This window comes from Neopelma chrysocephalum, unplaced genomic scaffold, assembly GCF_003984885.1.
Source record: "Neopelma chrysocephalum unplaced genomic scaffold, ASM398488v2 Primary Assembly neopelma1_96671, whole genome shotgun sequence".
NCBI lineage: Eukaryota > Metazoa > Chordata > Aves > Passeriformes > Pipridae > Neopelma > Neopelma chrysocephalum.
This window is the reverse complement of record NW_020925316.1, coordinates 1114793-1135867: the sequence shown is the minus strand read 5'-3', so window position 1 is coordinate 1135867 and position 21075 is coordinate 1114793. Positions and strand designations below refer to the sequence as shown.

Sequence of the window (21075 nt, the reverse complement as noted above, 5' to 3'; positions counted from 1 at the left end):
GGATGTGTCATTTCTTTGATAGAGGAAAGCAAGTTTCATGTTCATTGTTAGATAGTCAGCTTCTTTTCCAGTTGTTTGTCTTCAAACACTGTGTTTTCTAGCCTTGGAAAGCTCTGTATGCTGGCTGATGTTAGACTGCCAAACATTCTTTCTAGCTCTGATCAATTTAAAGTGAATAGTTTTTGTAGATGGACTGTGTTCCATTTTATTGCGTTTTCTTAGACTCCGTTTGATTATCTTTCTAGATTTGCAGGAATGTTGCTCTGAAAACTCTTTGTCTGTTGCAGAACAGTCCTCTGGTTTCAATCTTGATTTTGAAGTCTCTGGTATCTATGGATACGTCATGCTTGATGGTGTTTTGCCATCTCTTGGTGACATCACCTGTACATTCTGGATGAAATCCTCTGACACCACAAACTATGGGACTCCCATTTCTTATGCAGTGGAGAATGGAAGTGATAATGCATTTCTTCTGACTGATTACAATGGGTAAATCACATTTCTGCTTTTCTGTATCTTACAAATGTCTTGGATTGATAAAGAAAATACAGAACAGAAGTCTGAATATCAGCTTTGCCTACTTTGGCGTAGAAAAATCTGCATCCAAACTCCATAGCTGAAGTTGTCTCTTTGTTTTGTTTTTCTCCTCACTTTGTTTCCTTTACTTTTTGCCCAATAGAAGACTAATGGTGAGAAAGCAGTGAATTTAGAAAACATGATATTTTTTTGTCTGAACTACATTTACATCATATTTAAATGACTCATTGAGACAATTAATGGATTGAATTGGAGCTCAACGCTCAGAGTACTTGTGACATGACTCTGAATATGACTCGTATTTGTACAAAAGCAGAGTATGACTTGTAGCATGACTCCAAACTCAACCAGCTGGTTCAAGAATCCACTGCACAGCCATGACTTGAGTCTTAATAGTTTGGTACAAAAGCGCATTACTTATATCGTCATGCTTTGCGTGTGGTAACCATACCTTCCAAATCCTCTGAGACAGAGACATCTTGTATGATGATCTTTCAAGAGAGATTTCTTATATGGTATAGACTCAGTTACCTTGTTAGGCAACTAACATTTCTTTGAGTCATGTGAGACAGGCCATGCTTTTAAAGTTGCTGCATGCAACTGAGTATGCCTTCCTCTGCCTTCCATGCAGCTGGGTTCTTTATGTAAATGGGAAAGAGAAGATAACAGACTGTCCTTCAGTGAATGATGGTAACTGGCATCACATTGCAGTCACATGGACATGCAGGGACGGGGCATGGAAGGTGTACATCGATGGAAAACTGTCTGATGGAGGCAGTGGACTCTCTGTTGGATCAAAAATCCCTGGTATGCTTTATTTATATTATAGCAGATCTGTTGCCTTCATTCTTTTTTTGTTGCAGAATTTGCCATGCTTGCAAGAAAATGTTTATTTTGGTGGGGTTTTTATATCTTCACATTTTCAGCATTTATGCAGGGCTCATGTTTGCTGTTCTTGTTTGTGAGGACAGTTCCCCCTACTCAGCATCACTGTAGACAAAAGTGCACATTTCTACGGTAAACTAGTAGGTGACTTGTTTTATGGATGACAGAGTTTAGTCCACAAAGGAACCTGTGCTGAGGTGGTTCTGGAGTGGCTTCGTGAGAAAAAGTTTCTCACACAGCAAAATTAAATTTAACTGGAGTCTCCCTTACAGATGTGTGTGCAGAGTTGTTTGATTTTGCCTTCTCCCGTTCCTTTCAGATGTCTTTTTAGAGTTAGGTTTGCATTTTTTCCTATCAAGGCAGTTTTGCTATTTTATTATTTCTTGTGGTCAGTGGTCTTTACGTAATATCAGAAGACATGAAAAGGGGTATCTTCAGCACTGAAGAGCTGTAAAAGGCCTGCCGTCCTATGACTGCAAAGAGATTTTGGTTTCATAGTGTTTGCATGCTGCCACCACCCAAATTTACATATAGTTTCAAAAAACTATAGATATTTAAATAAAAAATAAAATATTGAAGCATTTTAGCCCATGTACCTTATACTTGCTCTTGTCCTTCACAATTACATTGGCATTATCTCCAGAGACAATACATGAGGAAGTGTGCTGTCTCTGTTACTTTTTGACCATGTCCACATTCCCTACAATATACAAAATGCATGTCCACATGCTACTGGTCGAGGAGAGGAAATTTAACTTGTATGTCATGTCAGAGCACTGACTGTCTAATCACTAGTGTGCTTCTGAGGGTATGTAATCGCATTTGATCTGTATGATTTGTAAGTTTTTGTTCAAAGCAGGAAGTGCAAGGTAGCACTGCTCCCCACCTGCTCCAAACTGCATTTTGCATTGCTGTGTAGTATGTTTCAAATGCTGAGCTAGAAATGCTGTCTTAGAGCCAATATCATTCCCGAAGCAGCCATGGGAAGTTTCTGCTCTCACATGTATTTCAGAGTCACTGACAAATTACGTTCACTTTCCTCAGTCTAGTATAAGGCTTCCCAGAGGTTCGCTGAGAGAGTTTGTTGAAGGTGGCTGGTCTTCTTCGCTGCAAAATCCTAGTAACACAGAGTAGCAAAAGTTTTGTTTTGCTTAGTTTTTAATCTTCCTATGGGATCCCTGCTGTAAGTCTTCATTTCCTATCCCTGTTCAAATTCTGAATTTAGGTGGTGGTGCACTTGTACTGGGTCAAGAGCAAGATCAGAAAGGAGAAGGATTCAACCCAGCCGAATCTTTTGTGGGCTCCATCAGCCAGCTCAACATTTGGGACCATGTACTTTCTCCACAGCAGGTAAATCCTTAACTGCAGTGTTTGAGTTCAGGGACCTGAGTGTGGGTGAATATTGGAAAAAGCATTCCAAGTTAGCATATTGGATAGACCCCTGCACTCACAGAAGTCAGTGGGGACCAGATGGAACTCTGGCTTAGAGTAGTAAGATTAGTGTAGTAAGTAGAGTAGCTTTAAGCAAAACTAGGTCTGGCAAAATCAACACTGAGTTGCCTTCTATTTTGACTAAGCCTTTCTGTAGTATGCGGCTTTGAAACAGAGAGGAAGACATGCACAAAATTCAGCAGTCCTGCTTGAAGAGAGAGAACAACTTAATGAAACAAGCTTATTGCTTGTTTTACAGATTACACTTCCCTAATCCTGTTTTGTGAAGGCAGTGGTAAAACTTCAGAGGGGAGACATCAGAATTTCTGTCATTAGAGACTATTAAAAATCTGAGCTATTTAGTACCAGGAAAGTCTGAATGGGCAGGATAACTGAATATTGGGCTACATTTATTCAGGTACCAAAAATAAAGGCATGGCAGCACTAAACTTCCACTGAGTTAAGAAATTAGTATAGATCAAAAGATGTCTGCAAGGACAGTGATCCCTCAACTTTTCTGGGAGATAAGCTTCAGTATTCAGTTATCCTCATAGTGGGATTTGTTTCTTTATATCTAGTTGGCACCTCCCACTTCCATTTATGAGTGCTGGTTGTCTCCCACACTGCACTGCTGTGAACAGCCTGACTCTAATCTGTCTGACCTGATTACCTTTCTCTGTGTACAGGGAGGGGTTGTTGTGAGGTGTCTCCAGAGCAGTTTCTGCTCTAGGCTGAACCAGCCTCCCCTCACAGAGCAAATGTTCCATCCCATCCATGGCTTTCTTGCAGTGCAGAGCCCAAAATGTAATGTAGTACTCCAGGTGTGATCTAATAAGCACAGAGAAGGAATAATCACTTTCTTGGCTTTCTGATTGTAACCACGTTCACACAGCCAAGCATGCTGTTGGTCCACAGCTGACCAGTTCTCAGTGCACTGTCTGCCAGAGGCCCTAAGTGTTTTTCCACAGAGCTGCTCCTGCTCTTACCTTTCCCCAGCCTATATCGTTCAGAGGATTTTCCTTCCCATCTTTTGTTGTTGAATCTCCTAAAGTCTGGATTGGCCCTTTACTCCAGCCTATCAAGGTCCCTACAGATGCAACTCTGTCCTTGAGCTGACTGGGCCTCTCAGTGTGATATTACGTGCAAACCTGATGGCAGTGTGCTCCATCACCACTTCCTGGTCATTAGTATTTCAGTCCTGAAGGTCAGGGGTGTTAAACTGTTGGTAACACTTGAACAGTAAGGACTAGCGTTCAAAGTTGGAGACATTTCTTGGGAGAAGGATCTTTGATTTAAAAGGTTTTGCTCTTCTCCTGGTGTTTTTTTAAAGGTTTTACCACTATTTGGTGGTTTATAGCTGTTTGTTATCCATGCTCCAAACAAGAAATAATAACGTGAACAGAAAAAAGAAGTAAAGCAGAATCTCAGCTTCCAGCATCCAGATGTCTCCTCTCTTTCTCTCTCTTTTTCTTTCTTACTTTGACTCTCTGCTAGGTTCAGAACTACCCTACCATCTTCTACATGCTTCTCTTTTGGGGTCACCAGCTGTTGCATTGCCAAGTCAGATCCTCAAGTTTTTGTTCACCAGCAGTTTTGAAGCTGATAAGCATACATGTGATTTTACAGGACACACTGGTGAAGAGTTTTAAGTGTGATTTTCTGAGACTTTCTCAGTAGTCACCTGTCTTTAATGACAGACTTGATTAAATTCCCATTTGCTTCAGATGCAGTACAGTTAGGATGAGAAAGAAAATCCTGCCCTTCATTTATGTTATCCATATTACTCATTTAAAAAGACAGATGTGACACCAGACAGGAAGCCGAGCCAACTAAGCTTCCTATAAAATTTTTACCTCATTCATTTCAGAGATTGGGATAGTAAATCACTATCATTATCTGTTATCATCAGTTTTATTATGGCCAGCTGGAACTGTTCACTAAGTCTTACCTTCCTATTTTCAGTCATAAGGGAAAGCAGGGTGACAGAGTATGTTGCCTAATGAATGAAGTGGAGGCAGAATCCAGTCTTTAAGATTTTTCATTGTGTAATTTTGTTGCTCATCCAGTAGCACCACCATTGTGTCATGAGTTGCTCATCCACTAGCACATTACTTCTCTATAGGTAAACCAGCAGTCTGGTTGTTTTGTTGTTGAATAGACAGATATAGGAACATGGTTTGTCTATAGGGGACTGTAAGGTCCTTTCTGGCCCTCCATCATATGCCTTGGAAGGGCTGATTCCCAAACTTGCTTTTCCCATGCTGTAAATTTTTCCATGTGGATTCCTTGCAATTTGTTTGCAGCCCTTGGCTTAAGTGGTTTCCATCAGCACATATGGCTGTAGTGAGATCTTTGAAATGGCCTCCGAATAAACAGAGCAGATTGGTTTATTCTCCAGCTATGCTGACTCTAGAAGAGTCTGATCTGCCTCGCTGAGTTCAGAGTAGGGGCAACGCGAGAACAAATCACTCTGAAGTTCGTGATTTACCATCCTTTTTCACAAGGATAGACAGTATAGCACATTATTCTTGGTAGTTGATTTCATCCACTGGAAACTTGACAGAAGCCAGTCTCCCATCTGAGAAAGGCAGTTTCCCAACTGGGCACACCTGTGCTTTCTAACCAGCTGGCTATGCCCTGAAGCCATGCTGCATGTATTGTCTGAGTAGCCTGGCTGTGCTGAGATGTACACAGTCCACTGGACTGCTCATCTTTCTTAATTCATTTTTTCACACTACTGAAGGAAACATTCCTTTCTCCCTGCCAGAAAGTTACTGGAATGACCTTCCAGGGGAAAAGAGCCAAAAAGTAGGAAGTATTCTCAGTAGCCTAATTAGTAATGTGTTCTCTTAACTGAATAACCATCTCTTCTCCATAGACCACTTCTCTCTTTGATATTTTAAAAGAAGAGGAAATTCTTAATTATCCCTTCAGTGCACATTTTTCTTCCTCGGGGCATGCATGGGGTTTTTTCAGCAGTTCCTTAGCTGAGATATGACTGCGTCTGCCCTGTTAGGAAGAAACATAATGGGAAGCACTGTGCCAATAATACGTACACCTTAATCCCAGTAACCTTATGGGGCTATTTTTCCTTTCTGTTCCTGAAGTTACACTGAACAAAGGTAATGCAGAGTGAATTCCAAGCCCTGGTCTTTCATTTGCAGTTTTAAAATACTTTCACGTAGCAAAAATCTCCCTGAGCATACAATGGAACTAAACAGCCTTCTATTTTATAAATGTTGGAGTTTGGACACCTGAGTTCTTTTTGAGGGACTGCTATGGAATATTTCTATGACATCCCAACATTAGGAGTCTCTCTGCATGTTTTTACTATTGCATATAGCTTCAACTAGTGTCTGAATAATTTAAAATTGCTGTACCACCTGGGATTGTAGTCCCCAAGTTTCTTCTGTTGGTGGCCAGATAGAAATATAATGATGTTACTATGTTTAATAGATTATCAGAGTCACTGTGAAGTAGAAATATTTTTACTTTACTGATTTTTTTTGTTTTCATCAAAATACAGTACTGAAACAGCTGAAGAATTCCTATTGACATTTCAGTTTCTTGTGATAAGAATGCAAAAAAACCCCCTTGTGGTGCCATTGAAGGAGTTCTGTTTTAAATGGAAAACTTTTCCGTCAAAGTCGTGTGACTACATCTCTCAAGATATTAATCTGCTGCTGACCTAGCAGGGTGTTCTTTTCCTTCTCTTAGCGTTAGTTTGCCTATACAGTTCCTGTTTAGTACACGGTTAGTTATGGCCCTGTCATGCTTTGGTTGAAGTCAATGCCAATGCTGCTGTTAGTTGGTGTGAGCAGGCCTTGCCTGCAGTATTTTAGAGAGCCTAGTGCATTCAATTCAGAAAATTTGGAAACAACAAATTACTTTATCAAGCTGTTCCTTTTTGTGTTTCTGTTCCTTAAATGTAGTGCAGTGCTAGCAGAGTCTTCAGAATGCATATCTTCGCTTTAAGTTCCTTTTGGCTCCTATTTGACATTTTCCTTCAAATAGATAAGTGTTCTCTTCAGGTTGCATTCTCATATCTGTCTCTTTCTGTGACGTAGATGTGTTTTTCTTTTACGCTAACAAATGCAATTGTGTCTCAAGACACAAGAGTTGTATTCCTTGCTCGTATGTCAAGTAGTGCTTAAGGTAGTGACTCAGTGTGGCCGCAGCTGGATGGCTTATAAGTACAAATAATTAGTACTTCAGCCAGGAACCTCTTGTGCTAGAAAGGATGAACATTACTCACGATTTGTTCTAGTGTTGCATGTACACATGAAAGGAATATTTTTTTACTTTTCTGTGCTTTGGTGTCCTTAAACATCACCTAATCAACTGTTTTAAATCCATAGGTAAAATCTCTGGCTACATCCTGTCCAGAAGAACTGCAAAAAGGAAATGTACTAGCCTGGCCAGATTTCCTGCCAGGAGTTGTTGGAAGAGTGAAGATAGATTACAAGAGTATATTTTGTGCTGGTTAGAACTTTACTTCCTAGAATCCTTTCTTTTTCTGAACAATATTATAAGACTCTTCTATAAAAGAGGTCCACTATGCTAGCTTGAAGCCTTTGCCTTAGCCTTCAATAAATTATTTTGATAATTTGACAGTTAGAACATGCAGTTGTTCATTCCTCAAATTCCAGGGTTTTGTAACAAAAGTTCATTGAAATCTCTGATGGAGATTTATTGCTTCCTGAATTGAGATGAGGAAAGAGTGAAGACAGTGTTGGGTCAGAAAAAAAGTTTTTCCTGCCTTTTATTCTAAAAATAATTGGATTATATTAAAATACCTACTGCCTCCTCCTTTCTTTTCCTGCAGATTCCTTTTCTGATGTTGTATGTTGATTATACCCAAAACCCTTTGGACCCAAGCAGAATGTAGCATGCCTAATACTTCCCAGAGCTCTTTCCTGGATAAACTTATACGGGATCAAACAATCAGATAACAAATTTATTCATTCAGCACGTATCTGTATCTCTCACTGTATGCATATATTTTGTCCACAGACTGTCCATCTTTGCAAGGATCCATACCACATCTGCGGGCCTCTTCTACTGATTTAAAGCCAGGGTCAAAAGTGAGCCTTTCCTGTGACCCAGGCTTCCAAATAGTGGGAAACTCTGTTCAATACTGCCTTAACCTGGGACAGTGGACACGGCCTTTTCCCCGCTGTGAAAGTGAGTTGTCTCAGTGGGTTGACAGGATTAGGTAACCCTAACTTTTATTTGGACCCTGTCATTATTCATGGCCTGTTTGTTTCTGCAGCTATCATGCACTTGAATCATCCATGTTACATCATATACATGTATACTTAAAACTAAACTCATGTTTTACTGAGCAGAAACTATATCACAATCAGATTCATACATGTTTTTCAGTTAGTTTCTAATGCTCAGGACAGAAATGAGTGCATTTGCATCAGCAATCTGGTACTCACAGCTTTCCTCCCCAGCAGCATCAGGATGTGGAAGATGCACAGGAAGTGCTACGATTTCTATGGGATTTTTAAATCTCACTGAGAATGTCTGATTTGAAGTAGAAGCTTTGAATTTAGTATGTTATAAACTAATTTCTTTAAAGGCAGCAGATAAATTTCTGTTAGGACTTAGAAGTACTCCAAGACTTACAGTATTTCTTCTAAGAAACTGGGCTGTGTGCATTCAGTTTGCCAAGTTTCTTTTGATTCTATGATTCCTGCTCCTGTCTTCTCCTTTCCTTTGGTTCTCCTCTGCTGTGACTGCACTTGTGACTGCAGTTGCATGTGTTGGACCTGATTATGTTTTTCATTTCAGCAGAATAATAAATTAGCTCTAGAAGAAGGTATTGCATGATCCCAGAGTTTATACACGATTTGGAGAAAATCATCCAATCTGTTAATACCTTTAAATTAGTTTGATCTACATTTGATGTGATTTTAATGTCTTCTTCTTTATTCAGTTGTTTATAGCACAAGTCCATGCTCTTTCTCATGTTCTGCATAAAGAATAGCGTGCCTGTGAGGATTTACCCAAAAACAAGTCCTGCTGGGCAGAAGGAAAGTTCACTGGCAGAGACAGCTTTGCACTTTCTTGGTGTGTGATCAAGGACAAGCCACCAGAATCCTGTTAGTGTTTCTGTTTTCTCTGTATTGGGGCAGACAGTTGAGCTCGGAGGGTTGACATGCCACAAACATGCTGAGTGAATGAAGGCCAGACTCATCCACTGGCCTTTCCTTTCAGTCTGTTCCACAAGTACCTGATGAATGAAAGTTGGTTGAAGATACCTATTTCCTTCACAAGCAACTACAGGCTTTATAGTGGACTGTGTGGTACTGAAAAAGTACTGACTAAATCAGGCTCAGTGTAATCACTGTCTTCACCCACCAGGATCCTTTTCCTCTTCCTGCTACCAAAGGCTCCCAAAACCACAGATACCTGACAGCTCGTCTTCGTTACAGGCTCTTCAGCTCTATTCCTCTGCAGCAAGCACTTGGCTTCCGTTACCACGGGCTTTAAATTATTCACAGTGTCTTTGCACACAGCTAGGGAACAACGAGTTACTGTAATCCATTTAGTTACAAAGATGAGTAGTGTAACTGTTGGAATAAATTCGTATCATCTCAATTGGGATGCACAGCAGCAGCTCTGCTAGAAAAAGTAGCAGCCTCTGGCAGGCGGTACAGGAATGTCTTCTGCTGGCACAACTGAGATCAGAAGGACTTACGTACTATAGTCAGTCAAAGTGATGCCGAGGGTTGTATGTGAGGTCAGTTCCAGTCTCTCCATCGTTCATACATTCCCTGGTCTAGGGCCAGTACTGTAACCTCTTAGCTACTGTTAGCTACTTTTGCAACCTTCAAACACAGTAACACTAAGCTTGCTTTTCAATTAAGGGAAATAACAGCAACCTCCATGAAGGCAAACTTACTTTTCATTTTCCCTTAAAACTCACCAAGGATCACTGACTGTTAGAACTGTCCTATATCTGAACGGCATCTGCTCAGATCTCAGTCATAGATGTCTCCTCCAGAGCTATCAAAACTCTCTTAGCAGGAGCTAAAAAGTCCTGCTAAGTCTCTTATTGACAGGTGCCCACAAAACAAGACCCTCCACCAGACTTGGAACCAATTAGCTACCTCAGGAAAGGACTGAGGCCTCTTGCCAATGGGATTCCATAGCTGCAGAGAAAAAATATCCGGCGGTGGCTCTCATGTGGAATTATTCTGAAGTTGATCTGTGTTTGCTGTGCTAATATCTGTGCCCTCTTTTTGCTTATGTTGCAGGAATCAGCTGTGGAGTGCCTCCAACTTTAGAAAATGGATTTTATTCAGCTGAGGACTTTTTTGCTGGCAGTACTGTTACCTATCACTGCAACAGTGGCTACTATTTGTTGGGTGACTCCAGGATGTTGTGCCTGGATAATGGAAGCTGGAACAGCATTTCACCATCTTGCCTTGGTGAGATGTGCCATACATTTGGCTGCATGCAGTGATGATCTTAGACTTCTTCTGTGCCCTTAGGTTTGAGTGGGAATTCATTCTGAAATTGTGAAGACTTACCAGAGTTACAGAATCATACTCCAAAATGCTAACTTTTCTGAAATGCTATGCTCAGCATTATGTGAAACCAAAACTGTATTCTGACACCTTTGTCCATCCTCTTGTGTGCCACACACCCTAGATTTATGAAACATATACTTAGTAAGCCAGCATTGCACTCCCAGCCTCTCTCCTTCCAGTCCTTGCATTCTGTGCTTATGACCTGTGCATTTCACCATGCTTCAGCATGTTGTCAGTGTCCCATGCTCTTTGAACAGGTTTTTAAATGTTTCACATATGAAGTTGTAGTATTTAGTATCAAATTTACTCACTTGAAGATAGTTGATGGTAGGATAGTTGTTGATAGGATTTGTGATTAAAGAAAGTGATACTGAATGTACTGCATAATATAATGAAAATAAATGCAAGTTGCGCTTAACATAATACAGTAATTGCAATACACAGTTCAGTCACAATTCCAATATGTTTCCCACTATCAAGCTCTATAATATGTTCACTATCATGACATTGCACATCACCAGTAGCTGGGAATGAATGTGTGGGTTAAAGTCAGCTCAAGCTCATTGCTAGTTGTCTGGCATTTACATTTCATGTTGACCTGAGCCACATATTCAGTTACCCCCACAATGCTACAATGGCTAACTCAGGAAGACAGTCACACTCTTTTGATGAACTCAAGGAGAAGCACTTAAACCACCAGTTGATGCACTCAACTGATGATAGCTATTTACCTAAAAGAAAAGCCACCTTCCTGTCCCCTTAGTCCCTGAGCTTCATGAGCAGATCACCTTTGCTGATGTCCTCTGAGCCTTCTTTCCATTGTGGGGATTTATTGGTCAGTCACACACGCCTGTCAGCAAGCAGCTGCAGCATTGAGAGGGCTGGGAGTGCCCTCATGGACACAGGTCACATAGTTGCCACGCTGTAACTTACCTGCTGGTGAGCCAGGTCTGACGTATCAGGTGCAGTGGCACAAGCTGAAAGGTGAGACAGACTGGCATGGTACTGTGTACAGGGGATTAGGTGTCACTGGTCTTGCAGGGCCATGTCTCCAGCAGATCCTTGCTGGAATCCACTAGCTAGTTGTGCTTGAATTGCTGCTGTCTTAGTCATGCCTGAAATGGGAGTTGCACAGTAAGAGCCTGGCAAGATGTGTGTTTGACTTAATTCTGTGTAGGTATAGCACCTAATTTTTTCAGTCTAGACAAGAGAAAGAAAAATGTCAACAGGATTTATTCTGTCAAAATTCACTTTGGAGTAGGTTCCATCTGGTTTCATAGCATCCTGTCCACTGGCACTCCTGCAGAACCTGCAAACAGATCATCCAGACTGTTGTTCCTCTCTGCTTTTCTCCTTTACACTTTATCCCAGGGCCTAAAGAAGAGCAAGTTCAGATCAGGTGCCACAAGGCTGTCAGAATAGTTCAACCTCTATGCAGTAGGAGGCACCATGTTCAGAAGGAAAAGGCCTGTGCCCCACCTTCCAGCTTGCCTTGTCTCTCATAAAGCATAATGGGAAAATGAAAACAAGAGTGGCTTTGGCACCATGATCCACTCTTTTACCTTTCTGATTCACACTTTAGGCAGGTGCTAACAAAGCCTAGTACACCTATGCCCTGGAGCATTCCTTTTGCTCTGTTATGGGTCTGATTCACAGTATACTTCTACTTCATTGCCTTAGAAGACATTACAGAACAAGCAGTCATTCCAGTTCTGCTGTGGTAGCACTTTGCATTCTCCCGGTGTTTGTGTAATTGGCAATTGATATTAATGTGCAGTTGTCATCCTGCATGTCAGAAAGAAACTCCTTTTCTTTTCAGGACATTGTTGTGTTCTTTTCATGCTGGTCAGACTCATTCAGCAGTGAAGAAAAAACACACCAGTTCAGCAGTTGTGTCGCTTTTTTAACCAAGTTGCCTGTTTTTGCTGCGAATTGGCAAAGAACCCAGGCTGTGTGTCTGCATAGTATACTTATATCAACAGGTGTCCTCTAGCAGGTCACGTAGATGAAGAATTGTTCTATCTAACAGTCTCATATATATAAAGAGTAGTCCCTGTTGCCAGCACTTTTCAGTTAGATACTTAGAAACTGACTCTTTGCAATGTTGACCCAGTGTTTACATGATTTGCATACTAAGGACATTTCTTTACAGTTAAGATCAAAAGTTGATATGAGGTATTCTGGAGAGAGGGTTTTTTTGGTTGTTGGTTTTGTTTTGATTTGGGTTTTTTTCTGTACCATATCAAACCACATGGATCATTAATCATCAGTTGTCGTTTTTAGGCACTACTATCATGTAAATAGTTATTTATAATACTTAATATATTTTGAACTCATTTTAACTTTTCTGGCAACTGCAGGCACTTCTTATGCTTAGTCTAATGCAATGCTCTTCAGCAAAGACGGGGCTCTAATATTTTTTGTTCAGAATGTTGATATATACAAGATTTCCCAAGCAAGTGTTTAATGCAAAAATCCTCCCTCATAGTGTCTGTCCAGACTACTAGTAACAATAGTTACAATATCTGTTCTTTCGCAGTTTGGAAACTAGATACTTTTTGTGGAAGTGCTTACTGAAGGTTAATAAGTTTTATCTTTGATTTTCTCATGTTTTGTGATACTGTATAGTAAGTTATAATTAAAGTTATAATGTAACTATAGTAAGTTATAAATATTTATTTAAATATTAAATCTTTTTACCAGTGGTTAAAAAGTGTGATTGCAGTATGAATGATTTTAATTATACTAAAGTAATTCCTTTTGACAGTTAGTGAGGCAGAAATTTAAAGCAAATACTTATTACAAATAACACACTACAGACATCTTTTTTGTTGTGGGTTTGTTTTTCGTTTTTTTTAGATGTTGATGAATGTGCTGTTGGATCAGACTGCGACGAGCACGCATCTTGTCTCAACACAAATGGATCCTATATTTGCAGTTGCATCTCTCCTTACACAGGAGATGGTAAAAAGTGTGCAGGTATGGGAAAGAAAAACATCAGGCTAACCTTTCCAAGGTTCTGTATAGGCCGGTATCCTGCCTCCCACTAGGGAAGACAGTTGCCAGTAATTGATATCTAGGACATGCTCTCATGTCCAGGTCACTTTGGACTGGATGAGGCTGTGATGAAGTGTCTCCTTTTGTTTTTTTGAGAACACATCTCTCCATATAGACAGAGATGTCACTGGGATTCTGCTCCAAGACATACACACCTGCTAAATGTTCTTGCACATGGAGCACAAGACCTGGGAAGGCCACAATGTGTCACTTCTCAAGAGCAGACCTGTGCAGTGAAGAAATGTTTTAATACAGGCATCTGAGTAGGTCTAGAGCTGCTTGTGAAAATGTTAAACAAGATAATTTGGATGAAGACAACAAGACAGTGGCATGGGTTGGAGTAAAAGGTAGCTGAGCTGATTTCCTGTTTAGAAATGGACATGCTGAAATGGGCTTTCCCTCACGGAGGGAAAAAATGCTGTGCGATGTGTTTGCTTCTGACAATGAGTGCAAACTGAGTTACAGAGGGCTCTTCCATGTCAAGATCAGCTTGCTTGCATGAGTCTTCAGTGTTTGTCACTTACATATAGAACAGAGAAAAGCTGGTAAGGCCGTAAACTACTTATGAGTGTTTTCCATGTGCTTTGCCGTCCTACTTCCAGAAAATTCCCAAGGATATCTCCTGCAATTTGTTTATAAAACCTGACACTTAATTATATTAATCATAGTTTCTCTCTTCCTCAGAACCAATAAAGTGCCATAATCCAGGAAATCCAGAGCATGGCCATTTATATGGGGACTCTCACAGTGTTGGCAGTGAAGTAACGTTTTCCTGCGAAGAAGGATTTCAGCTGACAGGGGTGACAAAACTTACATGCCTGGAGTCCGGAGAGTGGAGCCACCCAATACCGTATTGTGAAGGTGTAGTTCCTGGGGAGAATGCATATTGTAATGTGACTCTTTAGAAAGATGGAAGAGGGAAAGTAGTTGTGAAGGGCCTTTAGAGACCGTGGCAGCTTATGAGAAACCCTGTCTTAGCAGACTGGGGTCTCAGTGTTGAAGTCTCTGTTGTCTTAAGACGTGTAAGCACAGTTGTCATGTTTGTAGTGGTACTCTCTTATGCAGATTCACCAATGTGACAAAGTTATAGACTCATTTTAATGCAAGTGTTAAAAGTGTATTTCTTCTCCACCCAGCCTCCCATTTTCGAGGAACTTGCGGGAACTTAATAACTTAAAGATCATTACCTAGTTTTCACTGGATAAAAAGCATCCAGAAAGGACAGGATGGTGCACGTACATATTCATGGTGTAATTGCAGAAATTGTTTCTTTAGAAAACCAGAATAAATAAGGTAAAGCAATAGGGTAAAATGAAGAGGTATCTGTGTAAAAAAAAACCCAAAAAAACTCCAGTTGGTTACTTTGTCAATAGAGAGGAGTGGATATGGAGTCCTCTTGAGAGTCAAGTCTTGTAAAGCAGTTATAACTACCTGTTTCCAATTAGTTCAGTCTCTCAGTAAGGTGAAGTCAGATAAAGAGTGCTAAATGTCATTTATAGCTTAATCAAGAACTCAGTGTTGCCTAGGGCTTTACACCTCTTCAAACCTACTTAGAGAAAACAAAGCAGATCCTGATTTTCTGTTCTTTTGTATTTGTATTGTATCAACCTCTCTTGTATTCCTGTCTTTTTAAAGCTATATCCTGTGGTGCTCCAGTTATTCCAGAGAACAGTGCCATTTTCGGCTCAAATTTTACATACCACAGTAAAGTGGTGTACAGGTAGGAATTCAGTATGTTTGAAGTGCTATGTTAATAACTGATTGGGAATGTGGCAGCAAATATGAGTATGGCTGAATTGGGAGAGGGATCAAAATGTGGGAGAGGAGCAAGATGGGATTAAAATAATAGACATTTGGTTATAGCTGTGCCTGTTCATTAGCAGAGCTAAATGTTTACTCTAGTACTACTTTTCTATGTCCTGCAGAGAAAGGTGGTTTATGCAGGTGTGGATGAAGAGAGAAAAGGAATGACTGATTACGTTGTGCATAAAAGGCTCTGTGTTTGATAGCACTTCTTTTTTTCCTACCTCAGATGCAATGATGGGTACAACTTAGTGGGCGAGAAGGAAATTCTGTGCCTTGCTAGTGGCGTTTGGAATCATCCTCCCCCCTCCTGTGAAATGGTGATGTGCCCTAGTCCCCAGGATATCAGCAATGGAAAATACATTCTCAGTGGCACAGCCTACCTTTCCTCTGTGTCATACACCTGTGACAATGGATACAGGTAAATGCAGGGACTTTCCTGAGCCAAATGCAGGCAGCATGCTTGCTAGAAGCTCTAACTTATGTCTGAGAGAGACAAAACTGGAATCATTGCTCAGGAAGATAAAATACTAAAACCGAATTGAAAAAGGCTTCTTTATATCTTGAAGGTACTTTCTGTATTTTATCCTGAATTGGTGCAGTTCAGAAAAGTCACTCAGGAATTGCTATATGCATATATATGTAATGCTTGCATTTTATCATCAAGCTCAGAAAAATATTTTGAATATTCAGGAAAATAGTTGTCATAATTCTTGAAAGTTCTCATTTGTCTTTAAAGATCATCTTACCGCTACAGCTGTAGTGCACATCCAATATTATTTTTGATATTCTTTTACAATGCCTTTTATGAAGGAACCTTCTGGAAGTTACTAATTCACTCCTTGAACTCTTAGTAGTAGTAATTTATTCTAGGCTTTTATTCTGTTTTACATTTGTAAGCAATTATATTGGAAACACATTTTTAATATGCTGCAATTAAAAATTAATACAGTAGTGCTATATCCAAGGATGTGACTCTTACGTGTGGGTTTCTGCTTGTACCTCTAGCAGATACACCCTGACAAAAGTGGTCTCAAACAAACCTGTTTAGGTTTGATTTTTTCTGTGCTTTCCTGCTGCAAACGTTTCCTTGTCCTGATGCAGGCAGATAGGTGAGGTGTGTTCTTTCAGCAAATGTTTTAATCATGTTAAAACAAATGGATAGCTCAGCTGCAGTTGAGTGTAGTGTTGTCATAGATTCACATTGTGAGCTTATCTGTAGCCCTCTAAACCAGGCAGTGTTTTAACAATACGAAAGAGGGTTTTTGACTGTGGACTTTGGACATATAGGAAGAAAATACCACATCAGTTTTGACTCTTCTCCTTTACCTGTCTAGCATAGCTTGATGAGAGAGGTCTTCTCTACTGTGGTCACCATTCCAGAGGAAGCCCTCCCAGACAATGTCTGTCTTATGCATTCTTTTTGTATGTCTCTTCCTTCATGCACCTCTGAGGTGTTTTCAGTCTTAAACATATTGCCACAGGTAGGCAGAGCCCACTTCCCTGACAAGGGCCTGTGCCAAAGCTGTAAGGGTCACACAGGTCAGTGTTGCTCTTTTCCATTAACTGTTTGTCCTGGAGAAGAGGAGACTGAAGGGAGACCTCATCACAGTTTACAACTTCCTCATGAGGGGAAGAAGAGGCACAGGCACTGATCTCTTCTCAGTGGTGGCCAGTGACAGAACCCGAGGGAATGGCCTGAAGTTGTGTCAGGGGAGGTTTAGTTTGGATATTGGAAAAGGGTTCTTCACCCAGAGGGTGGCTGAGCACTGGAAGAGGCTCCCCGAGGAAGTGGTCACAGCACCAAGCCTGACAGAGTTCAAGAATCGTTTGGATGATACATCAGGTACATGGTGTGAGTCTTGGGGTGGTCCTGTGCAGGGTTAAGAGTTGGTTAAGTCATGTTAGAAGGGAGCCCTTCTAACTCAGCGTATTCTGTGATTCTGTGATTTCAGTCAACTAAACATGGGGGTCTAATACCATTTGAGACCAAGCTGTAAGGAATCAGACACTCCTGTGAAGGGATCCCTGGTATGATGTGGGACCTATGAGGAACCCATAGCCAGCTGATATAGCAGTTGAAGGCCAGGGGTTTCGCCCAGGACATCTCAGAGTGGTGTTGCACACCTCTGTTCAGACAACTGAGTCACACCCCTTGAACCAATGCATTGCTCTTCCCTCAGCTAAGGAAACAAAAAAAGACCATCAACTTCAAATGTTGTGGCCATTCACTCAAGCAAAATCCTTTACCTCCTGAAGGTTTGGGTTTTTTTGAACAAATCTGAGCTGGAGAATTTATTTTGGTCTTCTGGGTGAAGACAGTGGTATAAGTCCTTGAGTGAACAGGGTATCAGATGGAGGCCTTAGTTGTAAGTTTAAAGCCTGACGTGGTGCTGATGGCATACAAGTAAATCTTTCGGATTAAACAAATATTTATTTCTTTTGTGCTCAAAGATGGGGAAAGCTACAGCGAGACATATGTATGTCTGCACAGAGCATTGAGGGCCCACATGAAGTTCACCAGCTTTCTCTTCAAAGTAATCCGGAGACAAGCTTTTTTTTTAAAGCATCAGAGTGCTTTTTCATAAACAGAGGGTGAGATTCTGGCCTCTGCTGAAGTCAGTGAGAGAGACCCCTTGGCTTCACTGGGGCCGGGAAGCAAAACACCTCTCTTGCTCTCTGTTCCTCACTTGGAATGAAATGGCAGCCTTAATAATGATCTTTGTGTCTCAGCCTTCAGGGACCTTCTGTACTTGTCTGTGCGTCTTCAGGGAACTGGAACAGCACACCACCAGCTTGCAACATTGTGTCTTGTGGATCCCCTCCTGCCATCAAAGATGCGGTCATCAACGGAGATAACTTTACTTTTGGAAACACGGTCTCTTACACGTGTAAGGAAGGGTATGTAGATTAGCACTACTAAGGGTCAGGACAAGTAAAACTGGTGCACTGTTTCACAAATCCTGTATAACTGCACACTAATTCATTTTTACTACTTCTGTCAACTTTCTGGAAGTTAAATGTGGTGGAGATTTTTTTGAGGGCTGTCAAGTTGGTATGATATCTTTTAAAGTTGTTTCAGGGCAGCTGAATACACTCTGGAAGAGGAAAATGGAGAGTAGTCATGGGGAATGATAGATCAATTCACGAGGAAACTCTTTTCCTTGGAGTTACTACAGAACTAGTACTTCTTTGGTAAACCCAAGGCCCTGATCATAACAAGTCCCTTATGTCTCATTAGGCTGTAAGACCACTCTTTGGTGCAGTTTAACAACTACTTGTTGTGGTGTTCTAAAATTCTGCTTCCTTAAAATTATGATGTCTTGTTTATTGAGGTGCATTGTTTTTCATTTATTTCTGTCTACTCGGTGTAGTGACCTTTTCAGACCATATTTCGTCAATGATGAGGCTGAATTTTGATGATATTGAGGATCAATGAATTGCTGGACTCTGATCTTGCAAGAACCTTTGTACATGGTTATCTTTACGGCCTGTGAGCAGTTCCGTTGAATTTCCTGAAACTGCTCTGCCTCAAAGGCAGATCACATATGCAGAACTTCTTAAGCCTGAAGTGACTGGAGAATTTTCTACTCCTTCTTGGTGTTAAAGGTTATATTGGCAAGCCAGCATTTTTCTTATAAATTTGCTTTGCAATATTATTTGAAACATATACCCTGAGATTATCTCAGTTGTTTAGAGCATGGTGTTAATAACGCCAAGGTTGTGGGTTCAATCCCTGTATGGGCCATTCACTTTAGAGTTAGACTCGTTCATCCTTGTGGGTCCTTTCAAACTCAGAATATTCTGTGATAATTGAAGCAAAGTATCCTTATTCTGTTTTCTAGCCCGTATTATGGTTTTAAAAGCTGCTTCTCTTTCCTGTAGAAGCATTTTAAATGGGATAGAATAGCAGCGTTTAAACTGTCACAGCTGTCTGTCTGTGACAGTGGATCATATTAAACATTGGCATATAGTAGGCTCTTTTTCTGGAGTCCGGTCATGAGGTGTGGAAAACAAATCCTGCAAACAAAACGAACTGCTTTTAGAGATGTTGCCACCGAAATCTGAACAACTAGTTTCCAGCCTGCAGTTGGAAAGTCACTGGGAGCATTGCAGTAGTTATTGTTTCTTTGCTTTCTGTGAAAGCACACCACAGAGATCTCAAAACTAAAGGAAATAGCTGTCAAAGGTACTACACTATTGCCTGGTGCATGTTTAAGCAACAGTTTTAAGTTGTCATGGAGTCATGGAGCATGGAGCCTGTCACTGCATCTCAGAGACAGATTAGAGAACTACTACCTAACAATATTCATGTAATGGAGTTTTGTTGTAAAAGATGAGGTTTTTTCTACTCAGCATTGATTTTTTAATTGGCTTTTATTACAATTTTTACTGTGAGTTTTTAGGAAGAAGCTATTATGCAATTCCCTTGTGTATTATTGGAAAGAGTATCTCTGGGTAACTCACTGAAGGGCTTCTCTTTGCTGACAAGTATGATAATAGATTGATAGGGCTGGTACAGGAACCCGAAAGGCCCTTATGGGCTTCTGATCTCTTTCTTCTCCATTCAGTTTTGCTAAACAGAAATAATTTCTTGGTAGGATAATTTCTTTGAGGATTGTATGGACTGTTGCAGCACAATGCTAGGGTTTTTGTGGTAGTTCCAACCCAAATGGAAATTCAGAAATGGTAATCATATGGACAGATGAGAGAGAAGCAATATATACAAGGTGTGCCAGGATATCCATAATTGTGATACCTCACTCATGGATATGTGGGTTTTAAGATTTTCCTTTTGAAGTTGATCATAGCTTTTTTAAAGGATCCTGTTCTTCTGGGGTGCTAGCAAATACAAGGTCATACTGCGGGGGCTTCAGGAAACCATAAGAAGCGTTTGACAATGCTTGTCTTTTTGACTTCCTATCCACAGTTACACATTAGTTGGCCCTGCAACCATAGAGTGCTTAGCCAGCGGCAAGTGGAGTGTGAGCCACCAACAGTGCTTGGCAGTATCCTGTGATGAACCACCCCATGTGGAAAATGCATCACCAGAGAGTGGCCACCGCCTCTTTGGTGATATAGCTTATTACTTCTGCTTGGATGGTTACAGCCTGGCTGACAACTCTCAGCTGCTCTGCAATGCAGAAGGGAAGTGGGTGCCTCCAGAGGGCAGGGACATGCCCCACTGCATAGCTGATTTCTGTGAAAAGCCATCCACCGTCTCATACAGCATCCTAGAGTCCATTAGTAAAGCCAAGTTTGCAGCTGGCTCCATCGTGAGCTTCAAGTGCATGGAAGGCTTTGTTCTGAACACTTCAGCAAAGATTGAATGCCTTCGAGGGGGCCAGTGGAATCCTTCTCCTTTGAGCATCCAGTGCATCCCCGTTCGCTGCGGAGAGCCTCCCCACATTACCAATGGCTATGCCAGTGGGTCCAACTACAGTTTTGGAGCAGTGGTGGCTTACAGCTGCAACAAGGGGTTCTACATCAAGGGAGAGAAGAAGCGGACCTGTGAGGCCACTGGCAACTGGAGTGGCACTTTGCCCACATGCCACCCAGTGTCCTGTGGAGAACCACCGCAGCTTGAGAATGGCTTTATTAAGGTACAGAATGAGTTTTCTCATCTGCCTGGTACCATGGCAAACTGAATACACTGAATACACTTTCACAACTGCTGCTGTTGGGGTTTTCTTTTTTCTGTTTTGCTCTCGTTATAAAATTGAGGAAGCACATGAATGAATGGAATAGAAACAGGGGAAAGTGGGTGGATTTGCAGCAGAATCAGGTCTGAAAAGCATGGAGACTTCCATGGGATTTG

At 41.0% G+C, this 21075-nt stretch overlaps 1 protein-coding gene across 1 annotated transcript in view; it reads left to right on the top strand.

Annotated features, from left to right (window-relative positions):
- SVEP1 (sushi, von Willebrand factor type A, EGF and pentraxin domain containing 1) overlaps nucleotides 1-21075 on the top strand; it is a 121716-nt gene that overhangs the window by 73619 nt on the left and 27022 nt on the right. The window contains exons 26-37 of the mRNA XM_027709012.1: nucleotides 288-489; nucleotides 1169-1344; nucleotides 2648-2772; nucleotides 7212-7335; nucleotides 7867-8037; nucleotides 10122-10295; nucleotides 13257-13376; nucleotides 14139-14315; nucleotides 15090-15174; nucleotides 15487-15678; nucleotides 17991-18158; nucleotides 20188-20860. Of these exons, the coding sequence (XP_027564813.1) occupies nucleotides 288-489; nucleotides 1169-1344; nucleotides 2648-2772; nucleotides 7212-7335; nucleotides 7867-8037; nucleotides 10122-10295; nucleotides 13257-13376; nucleotides 14139-14315; nucleotides 15090-15174; nucleotides 15487-15678; nucleotides 17991-18158; nucleotides 20188-20860 (2387 nt within the window). The remainder of the gene's footprint in view (nucleotides 1-287; nucleotides 490-1168; nucleotides 1345-2647; nucleotides 2773-7211; nucleotides 7336-7866; nucleotides 8038-10121; nucleotides 10296-13256; nucleotides 13377-14138; nucleotides 14316-15089; nucleotides 15175-15486; nucleotides 15679-17990; nucleotides 18159-20187; nucleotides 20861-21075) is intronic.